At 35.0% G+C, this 19572-nt stretch overlaps 1 protein-coding gene across 5 annotated transcripts in view; it reads right to left on the reverse strand.

Moving 5' to 3' along the window:
- Positions 1–19345, reverse strand: part of LOC108001102 (formin-like protein) — a 26587-nt gene extending 7242 nt beyond the window's left edge. For 2 of the 5 annotated variants that reach the window (XM_017061958.3, XM_028668330.2), the window contains exons 1-11: positions 18769–19345; positions 4857–4940; positions 2938–3024; positions 2330–2436; positions 2070–2209; positions 1812–1990; positions 1552–1628; positions 1159–1474; positions 696–812; positions 373–613; positions 14–288 (exon numbers count right to left, since the gene is read on the reverse strand). In XM_017061958.3, coding sequence (XP_016917447.2) covers positions 14–288; positions 373–613; positions 696–812; positions 1159–1474; positions 1552–1628; positions 1812–1990; positions 2070–2209; positions 2330–2436; positions 2938–3024; positions 4857–4940; positions 18769–18987 — 1842 coding nt within the window. In that variant the 5' untranslated portion in view covers positions 18988–19345. The remainder of the gene's footprint in view (positions 1–13; positions 289–372; positions 614–695; positions 813–1158; positions 1475–1551; positions 1629–1811; positions 1991–2069; positions 2210–2329; positions 2437–2937; positions 3025–4856; positions 4941–18768) is intronic. The other 3 variants (XM_062073143.1, XM_017061960.3, XM_017061959.3) reach the window with 3 other exon arrangements.
- Positions 19346–19572: the final 227 nt, after the last annotated feature.

Raw genomic sequence — 19572 nt, forward strand, 5'->3', positions numbered from 1 at the left:
AAGGAAAACATACCTTTCGTTTAATAGTCATTGCTCCATCTGGTGCTTGCATCATTCCAGCAGGTGGTGGAGGTATAGGCGCAGGTGGCGGTAATTTTTGATCTCCCGGAGAAAGAGGTGCCATAGGAGGTGGTGGTGGACACGGAGGTGGAGGTGGTGGAGGTGGCGCTGGAGCGGACGGTGGAGGTTCTTCTAATGTCGGAGACGGAGTCGAATTAAGCGTAGAGCATGTAACATTATCTGAATTACTAACAGGACTCGTAGCACATCCATTTCGAAGATTGGCTGCTTAAATTTCAAAGTAATGTACGTTATATTAAATGATAAAAATTTTGTGAAGTTATTTAAGATACAAAAAAATCTTTAACATACTTGATGAACCCTTCGTGAGAGTGCCAGTAAGTGTTTCCAATTCGATTATTTTATTTTCTAAAACGCTTTGTCTTCTAGCAGAATCTTGTTTTTGCCTTTTCAAAGCAGTCAATTCTTCTTCAGCCAATCGACGAGCTTCTACAGCATCAGCATATTCTACTTTTAATGCACCTAATTCAGTCTCTAATTCCGCTAATTTTGCAAGCGATTCTCTTTCTAATTCTGTCATCCTATCGTGTGCCTATTTTTGAAACGTTCAACAAATAATTGTTTAGTAAAAAACTAACGTAAGAAATAGATAGAAATTTTTAAATTTAACTAACATGACCAAGTTCATCTTCTAATTCAGCTACTTTTTCTAATGCAGCAGTCTTCGTTTCACTGTCTTCCATTAAGGCAGCTACATCAAATACGTTATCTAGATACGCAGAGATTTGAACCTAGAAAAAAATTTGTCAAATTAAGATAAAATGCTGAATATTGTTTCAGAGATTGAAAAATGATACAATATCGTAAAAATATTTATGTAATATCCGATATATTACGCGAAAATAGAATTATAAAGAAAATTAATAATTACAAATACAAAAACTTTTACTTTTAAATACAATACACAAATACAATACAAATCTTTATTTATATATCCTTTTCACTTATCCCTTTTTTAATGGAAATTTGAAGCTTTCTATACCAAAAGCTTTTCTAAATAAAGGTTTCGTATACGAGGCTTCAATCGAAGCTTAAACTTAACACGACAATAATAATTAAAAAAAAAAATCTGCCAACCTGCAAATCCTCGCTCTCGGTATGCCTCAGTTTCTCGAGATACTCGTCCAAACCAAGTTTGGTAAATTCATATTGCAAATGAACCCTGAAATTCATATCTTCTACCGAATGAACAACGATATTTACGAATTGCATACAGGCAACCATGAATTCTATGTGAAAACTATCATATTGGGTGAAGTATGCCATAAGCGTAGTAAATCGTCGTCGCTCCGAGCAAACTTCCTTGAAGTTGTCGAACGCGGAGAGAATAATTTCATGGCCACCCTTTACCAAACAGATAGCAGCAAGAAGTTCCAAAACTAGAGCTTTCGTTCTGAAAACAGAATATTTTTAATTCTATAAGGAAATTTAATTAATTTATACGAAAGCTCGGGGAAGAAATATCTTTACCTTAAACTCTTGTGCATCAAACTGAGCGCGATGCAGTTGATCGCCTCGCGATGCTGAATGACCATGTTGAAACCGTACTGTGAAATACAATTATACAAATATCTAAGATTTAAACTTGATACGCGTTATATTTTTAAGAGAAATTTTTCAACGAGCACAAAATATTTCATAACTTTAAATATAATTATTAAAAAAGGAATAAAAGAAAAAAAATTTGCGTCGTAATTTTTATATCGTTTATCACGCACGTATTCCCGTACCTTGTTATTCATGATAGCACGCATGCATAATATGCAAACATGAATGTCATCTTTCGCTTCGCCCATGTTCAGTCGTGCCACGTGTCGAGATCTTCTTTTAACGCCAGGACTGTCTTTAAGTTCGTGGAGTGGCGGTCTGAGGCAACCGTTATTCAAGGGTGAAGTATCCCCGGAACCAACTGAAAATATAGTTCACAATTCACCGATTTAATTTAATTTCTAATACAGACATAAAGATGATGTCGTATAAATTCTTACCGGTTTGCAATTTTTCTTCAGAACTCGCATGAGATTCCAGCAGGCGTTGCTCGTGCCTCATCATGAGTAATCTGAAGCTGAGGTAGTCTATAAGGGCGTCTAAACCCTGGTTTTCTTCGTCTAGGAACTCCCTTACCCACCTGAACCGATCAAATTAGAGTACATTTATTAGAAGAACGAATCCAATCGATATTTTCGCGCCATTTTAATAATCGAAATTAACTCGTAGTTAAAGCATAATATACGTTAAGACAGCTTACTCTATATGATTCGTGCGCAAGGAAATTTCCAAATCCCGTAATACTTGAGTCGACGTTGACTCTCCAACCATTTTCCTCTTCTGGAAGAATGTGAGAAAACGATACGACTGTATAATCATTAGTATCCGTCGTTCAAATTTTTTTGGAAAAACGAACAAAAAATAAACGATCTTTTTAGCAGACGAAAACTAAACACATGTCGAACGTAAGTACGCATACATTAGGACGGCAAACGCGCAGCTTTTATATCAATAAAATCCTTCCAATTCTTTTTCAATATTTTTTAAGGATATCCATTTTTATTATTACCCCTCAAGAATCCAATCATCGTTTTGCAATTATTGGAACAAATTACAATTTTGAAAAAAACGAACAAATAATTACAAGTACCGTTCTAATATATAGTACAATATATGATCAAATTAAGAGAACCACACACAGATTAGTTAAAAAAAGGTACTTTTTATATAGCAATCGATTTTTTGAAATTAATTTCCAAAATGTGATTCTCGATCCCGAAACGTGAGTAGATTCGCGGCGCAACGTAAAAGAGAGAAAAATACGAGAAAAATATAAACAACAAGAAAGGTAAATAAAATGCAACATACTCGATGGCTTCGCGAAGCTTTCGGATCCAGATAGGTACGTAATTTTGCTAGATAATGGGATGGTGGATCCTTGGCCTGCACTCTTTCCTGAAAATTTTTTCGTTTTATTTTACCTAATCGCAATATTACTTTTAAAAAAAATATTCCAAGATTATCCATCAAAGGACGACATAAAATTTAAATATAAAAGTGTAAATGAGTCAGAGATAAAACTGGTTTCGTTTTACGACAATTATATTAATTTGATGGCATTTTTATATATATATATCTCGATACTCGAACACGTAACGTTTCAAGAATAAAAGATTGGAATCGAGCTCGATTTCAACATTTTCGAAAAGTTTATTCGGGGAAAGAAGGCGTTGTATTTTGAAAATATATTACAGGCCGTTGCAAGTATCGTATCCAACGAGCGCACGTGTGTACATCCACGCCGATGAATGAGGGATGCTGTGCACTTTTTTGCAGCCCGCTTTCTTGTATCGTATAATAGCACGGCTTGCATTACATCCGTGTCGTGTTACCCACATGCCCTACAGGCCCGTTAAAAAATTGAGACGGGCCATCGATGACCCCGAACTCTGTCGCCTCAAGAATATCTCGTTTCATCGAACAGATTCTACGCAACAGCTCGTCTCAGTAATGCTCTATGAAACCCTCTTCATTTTTCCTCCTTTTCTTTTTCCAACAAAAATAACTAATGCATTCGTTCGATGTTTCGTTAGGATAGATAAATTTAATGCTTGGAATATACGTGTCATTAATTATTATCTATTCAAGTTGGCCTTGCGTTAACGATACGGGAAAATTGCCTTTAATTCTTTTCTCGTGAAAATGTACAGTCGCGCGACGGAAAATGTAAATTCGATCCAGACGAGTCGTGAAATCCATTTTGCGTTTTCTACCGTGCCGAGAAAAGGGAGTAATTTCCACTCGAGACGAGTCCCAACCCTATTGCTCGCCTCCTCTCGGTTTAACGAGGCAAGTAGTCGACCTAAACCGCAAAAACCTTTCGCAAATCCTTTATAACTATTTCGAGATGCATTCCTTAAAATTCTACCTCTTTCATTTACAAACATTTTACAATTCACATCCTTGTTAAATGGTATTCGTTCGAATGACTATTAAAAAATTCCATCGACGATAAATTTACCAAGTGTTTAACTCGCCTATCATAATCCACGCCCTTCGTGGATCAGAAGAGGTGTCTCGTTCGACGACACTTTTGCTCACCCTCGATTAAACTCGAGATTAAACCCACTTAAGCATAGCCTCGCACAGACGCACACACACGCGTCTGCTCGACCAATACGTCGTATTCGCTTATTAAACGTCTGCTCTCTATATATAGAATAAAACCCTTACTTTTCCGAAAATTAAACATTTTATTATAATTCGATACCCAGACTTCGAAAAGACGTAAACGAGATGCAATTTCCTCCTCAAAATCAACGTTTAAAAATTTATTCCCAATTATTTTTATTAATCCAAACAAATTACTCTTGAACGATATTTCGTAATTTTCTTATTTTTTCCACCTCGAAATATCCAATCTAACGATAATCGAAATAAATAAATAAATAAATAAGACGAAAGAGGATCGTGGGACGATACGCGAAGCAAGGGTCGTGGACCCGCATTCATTGGCCAACGTGGAATTAAACGAGTACGAAGCGGGCAAAGATCTCGGAGAGCGTTGATTAACAATAAGTTCGTCAACTTAAAGATTGATTACGTCATTGTTAAAACGGCAGCGCGATATCAATTTCGCCAACGGCATTTATTATTCAACGAGGATTCAAAAATTGGATGTCAAATGTGTGTAACAGATACGTAACGACAAAATGCGAAATATTATTCTCTCTTGCGATAGTAAAGAAATTTTAATAATCAGATCGATTCTCGATGTGACGACTCACTTGATCGCATATGATGTCCCATTTTTTCTCGTTGTCATACTGCTTTAAAAGCTTCGCTTTGTCCGGAGGCAGATCCATCGAAGCCTGAAAAAAAAGAAGAAAAAATCAAAGTTCCATTTTAAAGGTATTCGAAGACGTTGTGGCTTTCCATTTTTATTTTCTTTTTTTCTTCACGTCGCGCAAAAACGAAATCGCACAACGTCGAAAACAATTAAAACTATCTGTGCAATTATCTGGTCATAATTATTATACTCGTTAGCATAAAAGTATATTTTCTTTTTTTTTTTTTTTTTTACGTTAGAAATATAATTCAAGTTACATAAGCCACCTTGAAATAATTTCCAGATAAGAATTAAATGGTATGTAATTATTAAGATATTTGTTTCTACGTTGTACTTTTATGGATAAACAATTCGCGAATAAAATTTATTCGACAACATATTACATATAATTAATCGAGTTATTCAAATTTTCCCTCTCCCCTAATAATTTTAATTAAGAATCATTCAAATATTTGTACAGTCTCCCCTCATGTTTGAACTGCTCTCGTTAAGATAATGAAGTTAGCTAATTATTAGGAAAAAGAAGGGTGAAACCAGCTTCCAAGACAACATCGAGTACCCTTTCAAAATTGTACGAATATAAAGTTCTATCGATTTTTAAATTTCATCCTTAATGATACGAAAAGATAGAAGCGAATAAAAAGTCTTGCTTGGCAAAGAAGATAAATATTTGAAAACACTTGAATCGATATACGAAAGAGGAAGAAAGAAAGAATGGAGAAAAAGATTAAAGTGTCGGTAAGTAAGTGAGCACGCTATACGTACACAGCGCGCGTGGCTAGCGACCAACATAGCCGACGAATAATTATCGAAGAGCGGATGCGGAAGCCACGAGTGCATGACATCACTATTCGCGATACATATACGCTGCATATATGGCGGTTCTTCAACGCTAGATCGTGCGATAACGCGTTCCAGACCACGAATTACATAAATCGCAAGTTATACGGCTAGTTTCGAGCGATCATTTTTCTTGCGAGCAAACTCGATACAATAATATAATCTTTATTACCCGATGAATTATCGTTAAATATAATAAACGATCGAATTTTTCTCCATATGATTAGAATATACACAGAATATAGGATTCACGGATGAATCGCGGAAGAATGAGACGCAAGTGAAAAATATCGTTTTGCAACGGTCGTTATTCGATACGAAATAAGGAAAAGCTATAATTTTCCGCGGGCAAGACGATATTTGTACAGTTATGGTTGCTGCTCATTTGGAGCAACTCTACTTTCGATTCCGGAACGTTGCTTTATTCCGCGTTAAAAAAAGAAAAAAACTTTTACTCCGTTGTTTCCCTTCGAAACATTTTTATTATTTCCTATTATATTTATTTTTTCAACGCGGAGGAAAATTTTATCGCTTTATTTTCCAAACAGGCGAATAAAATATTTTTCTTTAAAAAGTATAAGAAAGTAATAATATTTAATTAACTTGGGAGGATTAATTTTAATTTCGTGTTTAATAAAAAGCAGAGGCAAAATAACCAGTCCAGTCCAGTGTTCCCGGTATTACACGCAATGCTGGGTCGGAATAATGAAGCGCGTGTTTTCAGGCCAAGGGTCACCGGAAATGGAGATTAGAAAGGGTTGATTTTTTTAGTCGAAAAATAGTATTCCAACCTGGCATCCACACTCGAATCGTTTCGTTCGAACGAATTTTCTTCTTCATCCTTTTCCATCCTTTCCACGCGAGATTCAACAAGGATATATAAAATAAAGTATAAATAACTCGATAAACAAAATTGAAATCCTATTATCACCGAGCAATATATTTATAGAATAAGTCGAAATCCGATTTTGGAAACGTTGTACGAGTTAGCATCGATACCTCGAGGAGCCCCTCGATAGAGCTCGCGATCGATTAAGGTCGAGAGCGTAAAAAAAGGATTCGATCAATCGCAAAGTCCCCTCGAAAAGACTCATACGATTACTCGAGGTTTATTCCACGTTTCTCTCCGTCGTTGTTCCCGTCCAACAATCGATGCTAAGGGCGTAGAGAGGGTTTCAGGTCTCCCTTTTGCGCTCTGCTCTCATTATATATTTCCACCATGTGCATACTCGTACAAATGCGCCATCGCATTATATATATAAAATTTATCGCGAACACGATTTCGAATCGGTTAGAGCCAATTATAGAAACTCTGTAAAGTTTCTAAGCAGACGGCTATATTCTATACTCTCTTCCATTCAATCCTCCATGTTAACTAATCGAACCGACAACGCGCGACCGTAAATATTTTTGAACGCTCTACGCGATCAATGGCGCCTAATTATTAACACGTTTCCTCTCCGAGCGAGAATGAAATGAAACGCGTAAGGCGAGAAATAATTAATCAGATTCATGAAAAGATAATGAATTATTTCAACGAAGAAATTTTATTTCCAAGAGAAACGATTAGAGGAATCATATCTTTCTGCATTACGTTTGATTTCTAAAGAAATCGATAACTTCGCTCGAAAGGAAAAATTCATTTTTTTTATCTACGATTCGAGATATACATCTTTCCATCTTGCGCCATCATTGTAACATTGAATTTATATTTAATCGCGATATAAATATATGAATATTTAAATGTATATATCTATATTATTTAATATTAATGATTTATCTCTGTTTCGATGTAGATAAAATGTTTCATATCAAATATCTGTTTTAATATGTACAGTGTGAATCATTAATATCGAATAATATAAATCTATCATTTGATCAGGCAGTTAGATAGCGTAATATTCGAATTATAATCCGCTAATAATTATTATTCTTTATTAAATTATATATCCACTTAACGTTGTTACAATGTTATAAATTGGCGTTGGCGCGACTGTTCCGACCGAGCTTCGCGGACAATGCACACACGTTTAACTGTACGCGCGAATTATAATATACTCTCGCCTCGTGTCAGATTTCCTTCTTACCAACAAGATGACGCAAAAAATCCCACGCGTTTACGAATCTATTCTTCTGCTTTTTCATAGCGTATAGTATACTTTGTTATAAAGTCTTTTATAAACTTTATATTTTTCTCGTTGAAATTGGAACGTTATATCAACACGGACATGCAAACGTTAATTTAATATACACGATAATTAAACGATATTAGAAAACTAATGGGACTATAATCGTTTAACGATATTAAAATAATTGATAAAATCTTCTTAATCATTTAAAATTTTCCTTACGATAAAATATAGACAATGTGAACAAAAGGAGAGCAAAAATAATATTATTTAAACAATACGGAATGAAAAAAAAAAAAAACGATAATTTACGCGTATATTCATTTTCGTCACTTTCACCCGACTCTCTCTTATTCCAACGTGTAGATGTACATACAACTACTCAACTTCCCTCGCTGCGTAAATCAACATTACAAAATTGAAAGTGGAAAGAAGAACAGTTGGAATATATATTTTCGTTTAACACTTTTCATCGATTACGTTATAATTGAAGTGAATTATAACGAATCCACCGCTATTTCATATTATTTCTTGTACGGAAAACAAACATCGATATCTTTATTTACGATACGATAATTTTCGACGCAACATTAAAATTATGATTCATATCGTGGCATAACGAAATCGCGCGAACGGTATTAGTTACCATACCGAAACGTGATCCGTATTGGCAACTAGCATAGGAAAACTAAGAATGAAATAATTCCACGACTAGTAAATTATTCTTGGAAGGTGGGCCACTATTAAGGAAATGCCGCTTCCGTGCATTCCGGATGCACGTTTTCACCAAGAATAGAACGTTCCTTTCGTCCTTCGTCGATGGTCCTTCCGGAACGATACCGCAATTCCCGATATGTTCTCCCTACGAAAATTTTAACGATCTCTCCGATCGTTTAAATTCTATTTGTATCCACGATAATTGTTATAAATTTGTGCAAGGATCAACATGGATCGTAGAACATATTTTGTAAAATTATAATAAAAAGCATTAACAATAGTTAATTCGTTTTAAACGTAAGAGAAAAGTTTCGTTTAGATCGAATGATAAAATAATAGGATATTTCGATCGAGTCATATAGATAATTTTATGGTTCAATTTTTTATATACTGGATTTCATGGACTTTATGCATTAATTGGAGTTATTTTTCTTTCTATGTCAGTTTATCGAATATCGAAAATTCATTTTTCAAATATAATATAATATAAATTTTGAAACAGCAATTTGATACTGACATTTATTTATTTATTAATTTAATAATATTAATTTAAATAATAAATAATTCTTACGTAGATATACATATATAGTATAAATTATTACATTTAATTTCTAATTAAAAAATTTAATAAAATTTAATATGTATAATTAAATTTATTTTCTTATACTTTTCAGTAATTATTTTAATTTCATCTATTCCTTTAATTTTTAATAAATTTATTTCAATAATTAAAAAAAAAGATTACGAAAAAAGATCACCTTTTGAACGTGGATTTAATCCAATTACAAAATCAAATCTTCCATTTTCATTACCTTTTCTTTTAATTACAATAATATTTTTAATTTTTGACGTAGAAATTATTTTATTCGTGCCAATTATTTTTTACATAAAATCTTATAGAACAATAATATCATTCCTATTAGTCTCATTATTTCTAACTCTATTAATTTTAACATTAATATTCGAACGAATAAATAATTATTTAAATTGAATATTTTAATTAAACAACAATAAAATTACTAAAAAGATATACAAGATATATAAATTTATCTAACTTTCAAAGAAATATTATTATTTGTCAATAATAATAAGAACGAATACGTGCATGAAATTATTAGAAAATTTTCGCGAAACGATATCTGACGCGAACCGACATCTGATTCCTGGGATCAGATAAGATTCTCACGAGCCAGAAAGATTGGAGAAAGTCGGTGGCAGCCATGCTGCTAAAGCAAGCCGGATTGCAATCCGACGATCAACAACAATAAATATATGTATTAGAATAAATAGGGCGATGTTTGCACGAGTATATATACCAGTTGGGTAATGTAAAACCAAAGTCGTTACGTTAGGTAACCATGGAACTTAATTAACTCTTTTGAAGTAGGGAAATGCTGGTCCACAGGGCGGTAATAATATCTTAGGCTCGATACGAATTACGCGCGCGTGATATTTTTGCAAACAGTGAGAGATTCAAGGCGAATTCGAAAATTCGAAAATTAATAATATAAATAAATGGTATTCGAAGATGGATAAATAACGGGAGAGAAAAAGTGGAATTATATATTTCGACGTAAAAGCGTGCAAAATATTTAAGTGTCGTAAAATTAAACGAGAGAGCATTGTCTAAAATTAAGCGATAACGTCACATGCAGTCGTGCCGAAGGCACACACTCAATGACATCATCTTGCGAATTTACGCGTGATTACGTGTTTCTTTTCTTCTTATTCGCCGTTAACCCTTCTCGCTTCATCCGCTCTTCCCTCTCTCTTTCTCATTCTCTCCGTCACTTTTATTTCTATTCCACTTGTCGGCTAATCTTTTCCACTTTGATCGATGGAATAAAATTTATACGAGTACAACAATTAACAATTGATAACAATTGATTAATAAGTGATAAAATAAAAAAATATTAAAAATCATCCAATATATTATTCAATATATCGTTTGACGAAACGCTCGTTCGTTTATTAATTTCAATCCTCTTTTTTTCGTCCCTTTTACCGATACAACAGTTAACGTTAATTCGATCGATGAAATTAATTCCTGTTTTTCCCATCTCTGAAAATCCATTCAACGAAACGATAAAACTTTATACGTTGCATGTACAAGTGTGCGCGTGTTGCGTTAAAAGCGTAAAAGTACGCGATGATAGCCGACTTTCACGGGACTAATGATCCGGTCAGATGCGATAATTAGAGACTTAACGCGTGTTAACCGACCATTGCAGAAACACTCGGCTGAGTCATGGCAGCGTAGTACGAGAGACGCGCCAACAGATCTGTCAATTCGCGCTTATTCTCGATCGATTTCGCGGTAAAAAAATTTATTCTTCTCTCGCCGAATTTGAAAAAGCCGGTAGAGAAAAGAAAAAAAAAAACGCGAGGAACCACTTGTCCTCCTGTATTTTTTTAAACACGATGAAGGATTTAAAAAGGAAACAGGTTCGAGCAGGGGGGGAATGCGAGAAGATTGACGAGTATATAAAATGGACGGATTTCGAGCATTGCCCGTTGGGATCGGTGAACTTGAAAGAGAGTCGAAAGTTAGGGGAGGTTATGGCCCCTGACGACGACGACCGATAGATACGAGGGTACATGGAAACGCATATGCGCAGCCGAACGTGGCCAGACAAGGGTGAAACGAGGGTAAAAGAAGGGTGCATAGACTGTGCGGAGCCTCGTTACTAGGGATGCACCCTTGGATACAAAACATTGCCTTCGTTCTGGTCCACGAACCGTGAAAATGAATCAATCTTTTTCTAACCAAAATATGCCACATTATTATTACATTTTTATTCTCTTTCCTCTCTTTAAATTTATCATATTTATTCTCCTACGTCTTTGGACGTTTTCTCTCCGATCTGACAACATCGCCTGACGCTCGATTCGAAAGAAAAAAAAGTAATAAAGAAAAGGAGAAGTTGTGTTTAAAAACGAAAGGGCAATAATGCGGCCCATAAAAAGCGACGTGTAACGCTACGAACGAGGGAAATACATAGGACGCGTGTATTAGTGGTCATAATTTATAGGTCTAGAACCAGTTTCAAGCACGCGGATCGTCCGGAGAATCGATAAAGGGATAACGTTTCAATGACTGTGAAGCGTTATTTTGTTCAACTCGTGGATACGCGAGTTAACGCATCGATTATTTTCTTAATATTTTGTCGAAACGCAAGGTGAAAAGGGTCGCGCGAATATTCTTTCGACGCAAAATAGGGACACGATAAATATACGTGGGATAACACGCGATAGAAGGATTGCGTCGCGCACACCAGTTAGCGACACACCTAGGATTCTCTGTTGTGGCAGTCATCCAACTACCAACCCGACACCCTCACCCACCGCGTTTACCGTTGAATAAACCTATATATACGCACATATGTACATATATATATACACACATTATATATATATTTATATATAATATACGTATATGGCTGGGCGAAGAAGCTAGAGAAAGACGGAAAATGACGATAAAGGGAAGAGGATAGAGGATAGAGAAGACGAAGGGAAAAAGTGAAAGGGGACTTCGAACGAGGAAAAAAAGGGAGATGGGAAGTAGGAGAACGTTTATGTAGAAAAGACGAGCCTACTGACAGTTCGGTAAACGAGTAAATTACGAAGGAAAGAGGAAAATGCTAGTTGAAAGAAAAATAAAGAAACAGGTTAAAGGAAAAAGATTGCTCGTATAATTATGTGCATATCTCGCTCGATTTCGATGATTTTTAAATATGTCGTAGAAATCAACATTTCGAATAATTTTTTCTCGTATAAACGTTGCTCGGCTTCGGTTTTCAAGATATTGGCGAAAGAGGATTGTTGTCGCTTATTACGTAGAATATTCGTGTCCGTGACAATGTGCAGTAGTAGGTAAGCATGCGATCGCTACTTATCTTTTGTTAATATAAACACGTTATGGCGACAGATAACTAATAACGGGTGAATCGTTCGAAAAGTTATTTCCTCGCGAATCGTAATTGGCTCCCACCAATATCTCAACCCCAATCGATATCGGGCTCGAACATTTCGCAGAGATCATCGCGCGGTATCGTTCTCATTACGAAAGTTCATTATTATTACTTCGATGAATTATTATACGAATCTGATACGTTAATATTAGCGAATATAATGCACACGTTATGTAAACGTGGAAATACTACCCAACTTCATTTTCCTCTTTTTCTTTACGTAATATCTTACATTATATTATCGAGTTATTTGTAACATTGATTTGAGTAATGAATGCCATCATCGCTATCGTTATGCACGATGAATCATAGGATTCAAGAGAGAAACAATCGAACGAATTGGATGCAAAAATATATTAGAAACCTACGCGCGAAACACGTGCATCTTTCGTCTTACGATTTTCTTCTCCTTTTCTATATACCTTCCCATTTGATTCTTTTCTTCTTTTCTCCCCTTACTTTCAATAAATAATTTATGGATTCGATCGGTGGACGAGTCGCGTGACGGGGAAACTATCGAATATTGTCAACGCAGTGATATTAAAATCAGTGTCAGAAAGGATAAGCGCACGGATGTTTCTAGGCCTGAAAGAGGGATCGAAAGAGCAATCGTCAAGATTGCAAATGCACAGAGCGCATTTCTAGCGACGATCGTCTTCCTCCGATTACCATGCACATCTGCCGCTTTGCCATATTCTTTATATCTCGCACCGAGCTCGCAATAACATCTACATATGTTGACCAATCCACAGAGTCTCGATAAAATTTGTTTTCATAGTAAATATTTTTAGACATCGCGCTCATAGAAGATTAAAAATCTTGTTATCTCTTCGAACAATTCAATATCGAAATTGATAAATATTTTCCCACGAAACAACAATTCAAGTTTTGACAATTTCTTTCTTCTTTTCTTCAACTCGAACCCATTGGTTTTCGCGATAACGCGAGAGAAAAGACGGTAAAACGAGAAACGAAAACGTGACCCTTTTTCGAATCGATAACTGGCAGTTCACGGTCAAACGAGAAAACGTTTAGGCGCCACTGACAGCGACGTGTCTCATATACGTACGTAGGCGCAGCGGTGGTAGAGGCTTTATTTATGCTGCAGAAATAGCTCTATTCGCACGTGCACGCCATTTGGCCATGGGCCATTTCGTGCTGCGTGCTACCCCGTTACTCTCCTTTGTCAACTTTGGCAACAACGCTAAATGAACAGCCAGCTCGTAATCTTATCGGACGATCGGTACGGGTCATCTTATAACGATTATTACACGCGCGCGTGGTTACTTCGTATTTATTTTTCGAAACAAGTGCGGTTGCTCGAACGATGGACGAATAGAAATAAATAAAGCGAACGGTATCGTTGGAACATCCTGTTTGCGTAGTCGGAATCACGATTCGAAGGACATTCGGCCCGCTATGCGAGACACGGTAGCGGGTGTCACGGAACAGGCGCGAACGTTTCCATTCCCGTGACTAGACCCCTATAAGAGTATACGTGCGCATAACGTGTACAGACGCGAGCGCACACTGGCGGCCAGCCGGCTTAATTCACCCGTACAAATTGCACAAAGCTGTCTGCCGACGATTCGTGTTAAAAATACGTCGTTGCTCCCGCGTTTTCCACTCTGTCGATAGGGAAAAGCATTTCTACGTTGCTTTTGTATCTTCCGACATTGCTCAACCGAACATAAAAACGTTTATCTCCGTTAAATACGATCTACGATTTTATCTACTATATTAATATTCATCGCGTCAACTTTATCACCACGAGTGAGTCACTTGGATTTTACATTTTTTTCTTACAAATATACATATGCGCTGTAACGATATGTATAATAACACTAATAACCGATAACAATGAGGGAAAAAAAAAAAAAAAAAAGACGGTAAAAAGACGGTTGAATTTGTGGATGATTCCAATTTATCGTCGAAAACGAATCCACAGATGAGAAGCACTGCTCCAAGACCCCTCTATATATAGAAACGCCGGTTTTATCTTTTCCTGTGGATATTTTCAGACAGACCACGGCCCTTGGACAGTATTGTTTAGCTCCAGAGAATCGTAGTATCGATACTCGCCTTTTTTTCACTTTCTCCATTCGATTATTTGGCAAACGTTTAAACTCCACTTAAGCGTGAAGCTGTATTACAAGATTACATCGATCGATACACCAAAGAAGATTTATCGATCGATTTATCAGAGATGATGCCAGCACGATCTGCACCAAACGATTCAACGACAAATTATCTACTCGTCAAATTAATCGAGACGTGGTTCGACAATTTTCTCGTACAATTTAATTCTCTTTTAATTCTCTTCAATTTAAATTTATCGCCACGAAAATCACGTTCGACGTACAATCTTATGGAAATCTTTACAAGTTTTTTTCAAGTTTTAATAAAATTCGTGTTTCAATTCGTGCGAAATAAAATTCGATCGAACACGAATAATCTAGTTTATCTAAATTGATTAATTTTGATAAAAAAGAAAAGAGATTTGACAAGAGCAATGCGATAAAAAGATCTCAATCGCACTTAACATTTTTAAACATTGACCTGAACTGTGTCGGAAGGAAGAAAATATTGGGTTCGTACATTGTCCATTTTGTTTGGCAGAGTGCCAGACATACTGTCACAGAGAGACGTAGAAAGGAAAAGAGAAAGAAAGAGAGATATGCTGCAGTTGCGAACAGCGTAAAAGGAAGAAAAAGATGGGAGAAGAGTGGGCGTCGGTCAGCGAGGTTTCAACTTGGTTGTGCTAATGTTGAAGATTCCCGTGTTCAGAAACTACTTCTCAAGATCGTGATTCTATTATCAAGCAAGCAGCTATCTTTTTTATAATTCACTTGTCTATCGAACCACATTTTCCACAAAGTTTTTATGCAGAGGTGTAAAGCACATATTTGGAATTCAAACTCGTGAGTTCATAAATTACTCGAAGAATCGTCTATTCGTCGTAAAGTATCGATATTTATACTTTTCACAATTTCTACAAATTTCTTTCCGCATCCATCGAAAATGTGCGTATTGTATTTCGATTGATGCGCACGTAATACGGATTGATTCTGTCCATTATTTTGACAGGGATTGAAAATAACACTAATAAAAAATTTTCCCCGCGATTTCTATTACATTATGATACTTAAATTTCCCTTTCACTTTACTGGTTCCCAACTAAACGTCTGATAGATCGATATTATCGAAATAACTTTGAAATATCTAACAAGAATATACAGAGTCACGAGTGCAGTAACTGCAGTTTTATCGCACGATCTTTTAGATATTTTTATTTTCACGTTTTGTCGCGTTTGTCTGCTTCTAGAACGAGAGAGGCCTCGAATAGGCCAAAGAAAACTTTCGCGTGGCCCTGGAACGATTCTCCATGAGTCAAACCGCGGTTTCTACACGATGCACGACTAACTATCGATGAGTCATGAACAAGCATCTATAATGGAACGAAATCTTACAATTTATTGCGAGCAACTACATGAAACGATCAAAAGATCGTTAGTAAATCGCTAGGCCAGATTAGAGATATTTTATGTTTTATAGGAAATCAGATTTGAAACACGCGTTGTTCCAAATAAAATTATGACATATTTTAAATTTATTGTCTCGTAAAAATAGAGTTGAAGAGAAATGATACTGTTCCAGAAATAATCATTTAATTTTAATCACGAACCGTATTCGAGCGTTCCGCAGGATAATCAACGTTTTTCCGGTTGGGTGAAGGGACAAAATAACTACAATTACGTGTTGATTTATTATGAATAAAGATGGGATAATATAAGAAAATTTTGTTTGAAAAATTTCCGATAAAATATGAATTATAAAAAAATTTGCTTCTATTTCTATTCTAAGAATCGCGATTTGAATTAAAACATTTACAACGATTATTACATTTCTTATTAAAAAATAATTTAAAAATATAATAATAATAATAATGTGAAGAATCATAAGGGAGAGGATGGAGAAAAGATAATTATAACTAAACACGCTATTAAATATACATACGTATCATTGGCTAACGATAATTAGACGAGTATAAGAAGATGCCTTTATAATACCAAACTCTTGGAAATTATCGATGCTAAGAAGTAAAATCTCGGAGGTTAAATGCCAAATGACGAGAAAGATATAAGTTGGATGATCGCGAGCCATAAAGGGGCCTCTTTGTTTATGGTATGTTCGTAGTTGTTGCAATGGTCGTTTCGATGCACAATCGAATCTTATTTGGAGAGAGCCGCCTCTACGTAGGCGTGCATCCTTCTCATTTGTGGATCTCTCTTTCACGTCGTATGAACTCGCGCCTTCATTAAAAAAAAAAAAATTAACATCAAGTAAATCTTAAAACAATTAACAAAAAATAAAATTTCGTGATATTTGAACTTGACAACAATGCAGATAAATCTTGATAACTGTTATAAGTTTACTCGAGTTCATATATATATGTATATACATATTAGTTGCATAATAGCCGCATATACATATGTTATCGCTATGCGATATGTTATTGATCACAGTTTGTTAGTTATGTTTTACCTGGAAGATATTATAGATAATCTTATATCAACATTTTACACACAATGTAAATGTTGATAATCTTATATCAACATTTTACACATGACATCGCAAAGCATAACAAACTCACTATTGCAATACGTGTGTATATATATATATATACATATATTTATATATATTTTGTCAAATTTGTAAAAACCTCTTCGTTACGCGTTTACGAGAGGAATTTCAAACTTTTATTATCATAAACTGAATTGTTTCAAACAGCCGATGAACCATATGATTTACAGTCGATCGAAGTAATTCGATTAATATCCTATTACTTTTAGCGTTCACGCACGTCGGCGCAAATGGAACCTGTATAGCGTTCAAAAGATAGCTGTGCAAGCATCGTTTGTATGCACATCGATGCATATTTCTCTGAATTATCGTATACATTAGTGCATTTTAACGAAGTCACATAATAGTAGAAATAAACCTATATTAATTATTTAGAAGCCGTTTTTTTTTATAAATAGCATAATTAATTTAAGAAAATATATCCTGAGAAGTTAGAAATTAAAATTAAATTTATGTTTGCGTCGATAGAAATTTATCAGATGGTTTTTTTTTTATCACGGAATGATTTTTCTTAAGTGAACTTTTGAATTTAATTCACAGAATATATGAATATATGAATTAAGGGCTCTAAGCAATATTCAAGAAACCTCGAGTACAGTCGGTTACAAAAACATTTGAATAGCTGAATAGATTTGACTGTTGATGTCAATTATAAAAATTTAGATGCACGGAAAATAAATATCATTATATTAAAATATAATTTTCAAATAAATTTATAAAAATTATTATGTTACACGGTTATTAGAAAATTGTTAATAATTAATTTCTGTCACGAAAATATTTAGATTTCTGGATATAATATTATTTTGATTCAAATTGGCCACTCGTTCTATTTTTTCAATAATAATATAAACTAGAAAATTATGGTATTTACAAAATCTGTGCAGGAATTATTATTTATTATTTATCTCTATTACGAAATCGGTTGTTTTATTCTATGATTCGAAATGCATATTCATATTGTCGCTGACCTACTATTGTTAGATATAAATACATGTTTTGGATTTAAATAATAATATGATGAATTTGCGTTTTTCACTTTTTCGCGTTTAAAACACTTTTCTTTCCTAATATTTGTAATAATAATACGTTTATCTTTAATGCTAAGAATCTAGAGAATCAAGAGTGTCAATTATAATTTAAATCAAAATTACTTATCGTCATTCGTACAATTCTATATGGTAATCGATGTTCTACTTTTATATACATAAATTTGAAATATAGTTAATGAATGCTTGATCGTTAATATCCATTACGTTTCATTTTTTTTACGGATTTATAAAGATAAGAAAGCTGCGACATTTGTAAAAAATATCACAATAATGGTAACAAGAATTAGCTAGTTTTTTATCCTATATTTATATAAACATATATAATAAATAATTATTTTCGTAGTTCTATCATTTGAAAATTATATCCCGATGCAATGAATTTTTATCTTTCAATTTTATTTACGATAAAATATAAAGTATAAAAATCAAATCTATACCGGTGTTGAAATAATTTTGTGATTGACTGTATATGTAGATATATCGAGTATTTCACTCACCAACACTTTGGTGAAGCGCCTTTCGAGTTCCACAGCGTCGGGCATTGGTTGCCTTGGCGCGCCACGGACGCTGCCACTCCGTGCGTGTGGTCCACCCAAACTTCCCATGCCAAGGCTAGGTTGATAGGATTGAAGAGGCGTGCCGCCCTTGATACCACCAATGAATACTTCACGCACACCGCCATCGCTTTCGCCGGCACGGCTCTGCACGATCCCCATTGTTTCAATCGTGGCAAATATATCCTGCGCTGTATTCGCACACGAAAATCGTGACGCACGGCAACGATGGTAGCCTGTACTGTCACACCACGAGAAACGTCAACAATGATGATCACGACAATTCATCGTCACTGGAATATAAATCACTTTTCTATCTACGACAAACGTCGATATGTGAATGACTCGAACCGGTCCGCGCCGGGTCGTGCAACAGGTATCAAGCCGTCCATTGCGGACATAAACTCTCACGAACGTGCGCGAACCAAAGCACGATCTACACTCCTCTACCTATACTAGACGAAGCATTCGCTGCATCTGTGGCAATCTCGCTACTCTCTGACCAGCACCAGCGCCATTACATATGCGTCATATTTCACATTAACGCCATCTATATCGCCGTGATAATTATTAGTTGTATAGTTGGTAACCATGCAATTCTGAATTATTTTCTCATAGATGGAAGCACATACTACTATGATATTTGAAATTTTAATTTAAAATTTTTAAATTTAAAATATATTTTTATAACAATATTTATCAACAATAACGCATATACATTACATACTTTAACTATGACAATTAATT

Source organism: Apis cerana, linkage group LG3 (assembly GCF_029169275.1).
Source record: "Apis cerana isolate GH-2021 linkage group LG3, AcerK_1.0, whole genome shotgun sequence".
Lineage (NCBI taxonomy): Eukaryota > Metazoa > Arthropoda > Insecta > Hymenoptera > Apidae > Apis > Apis cerana.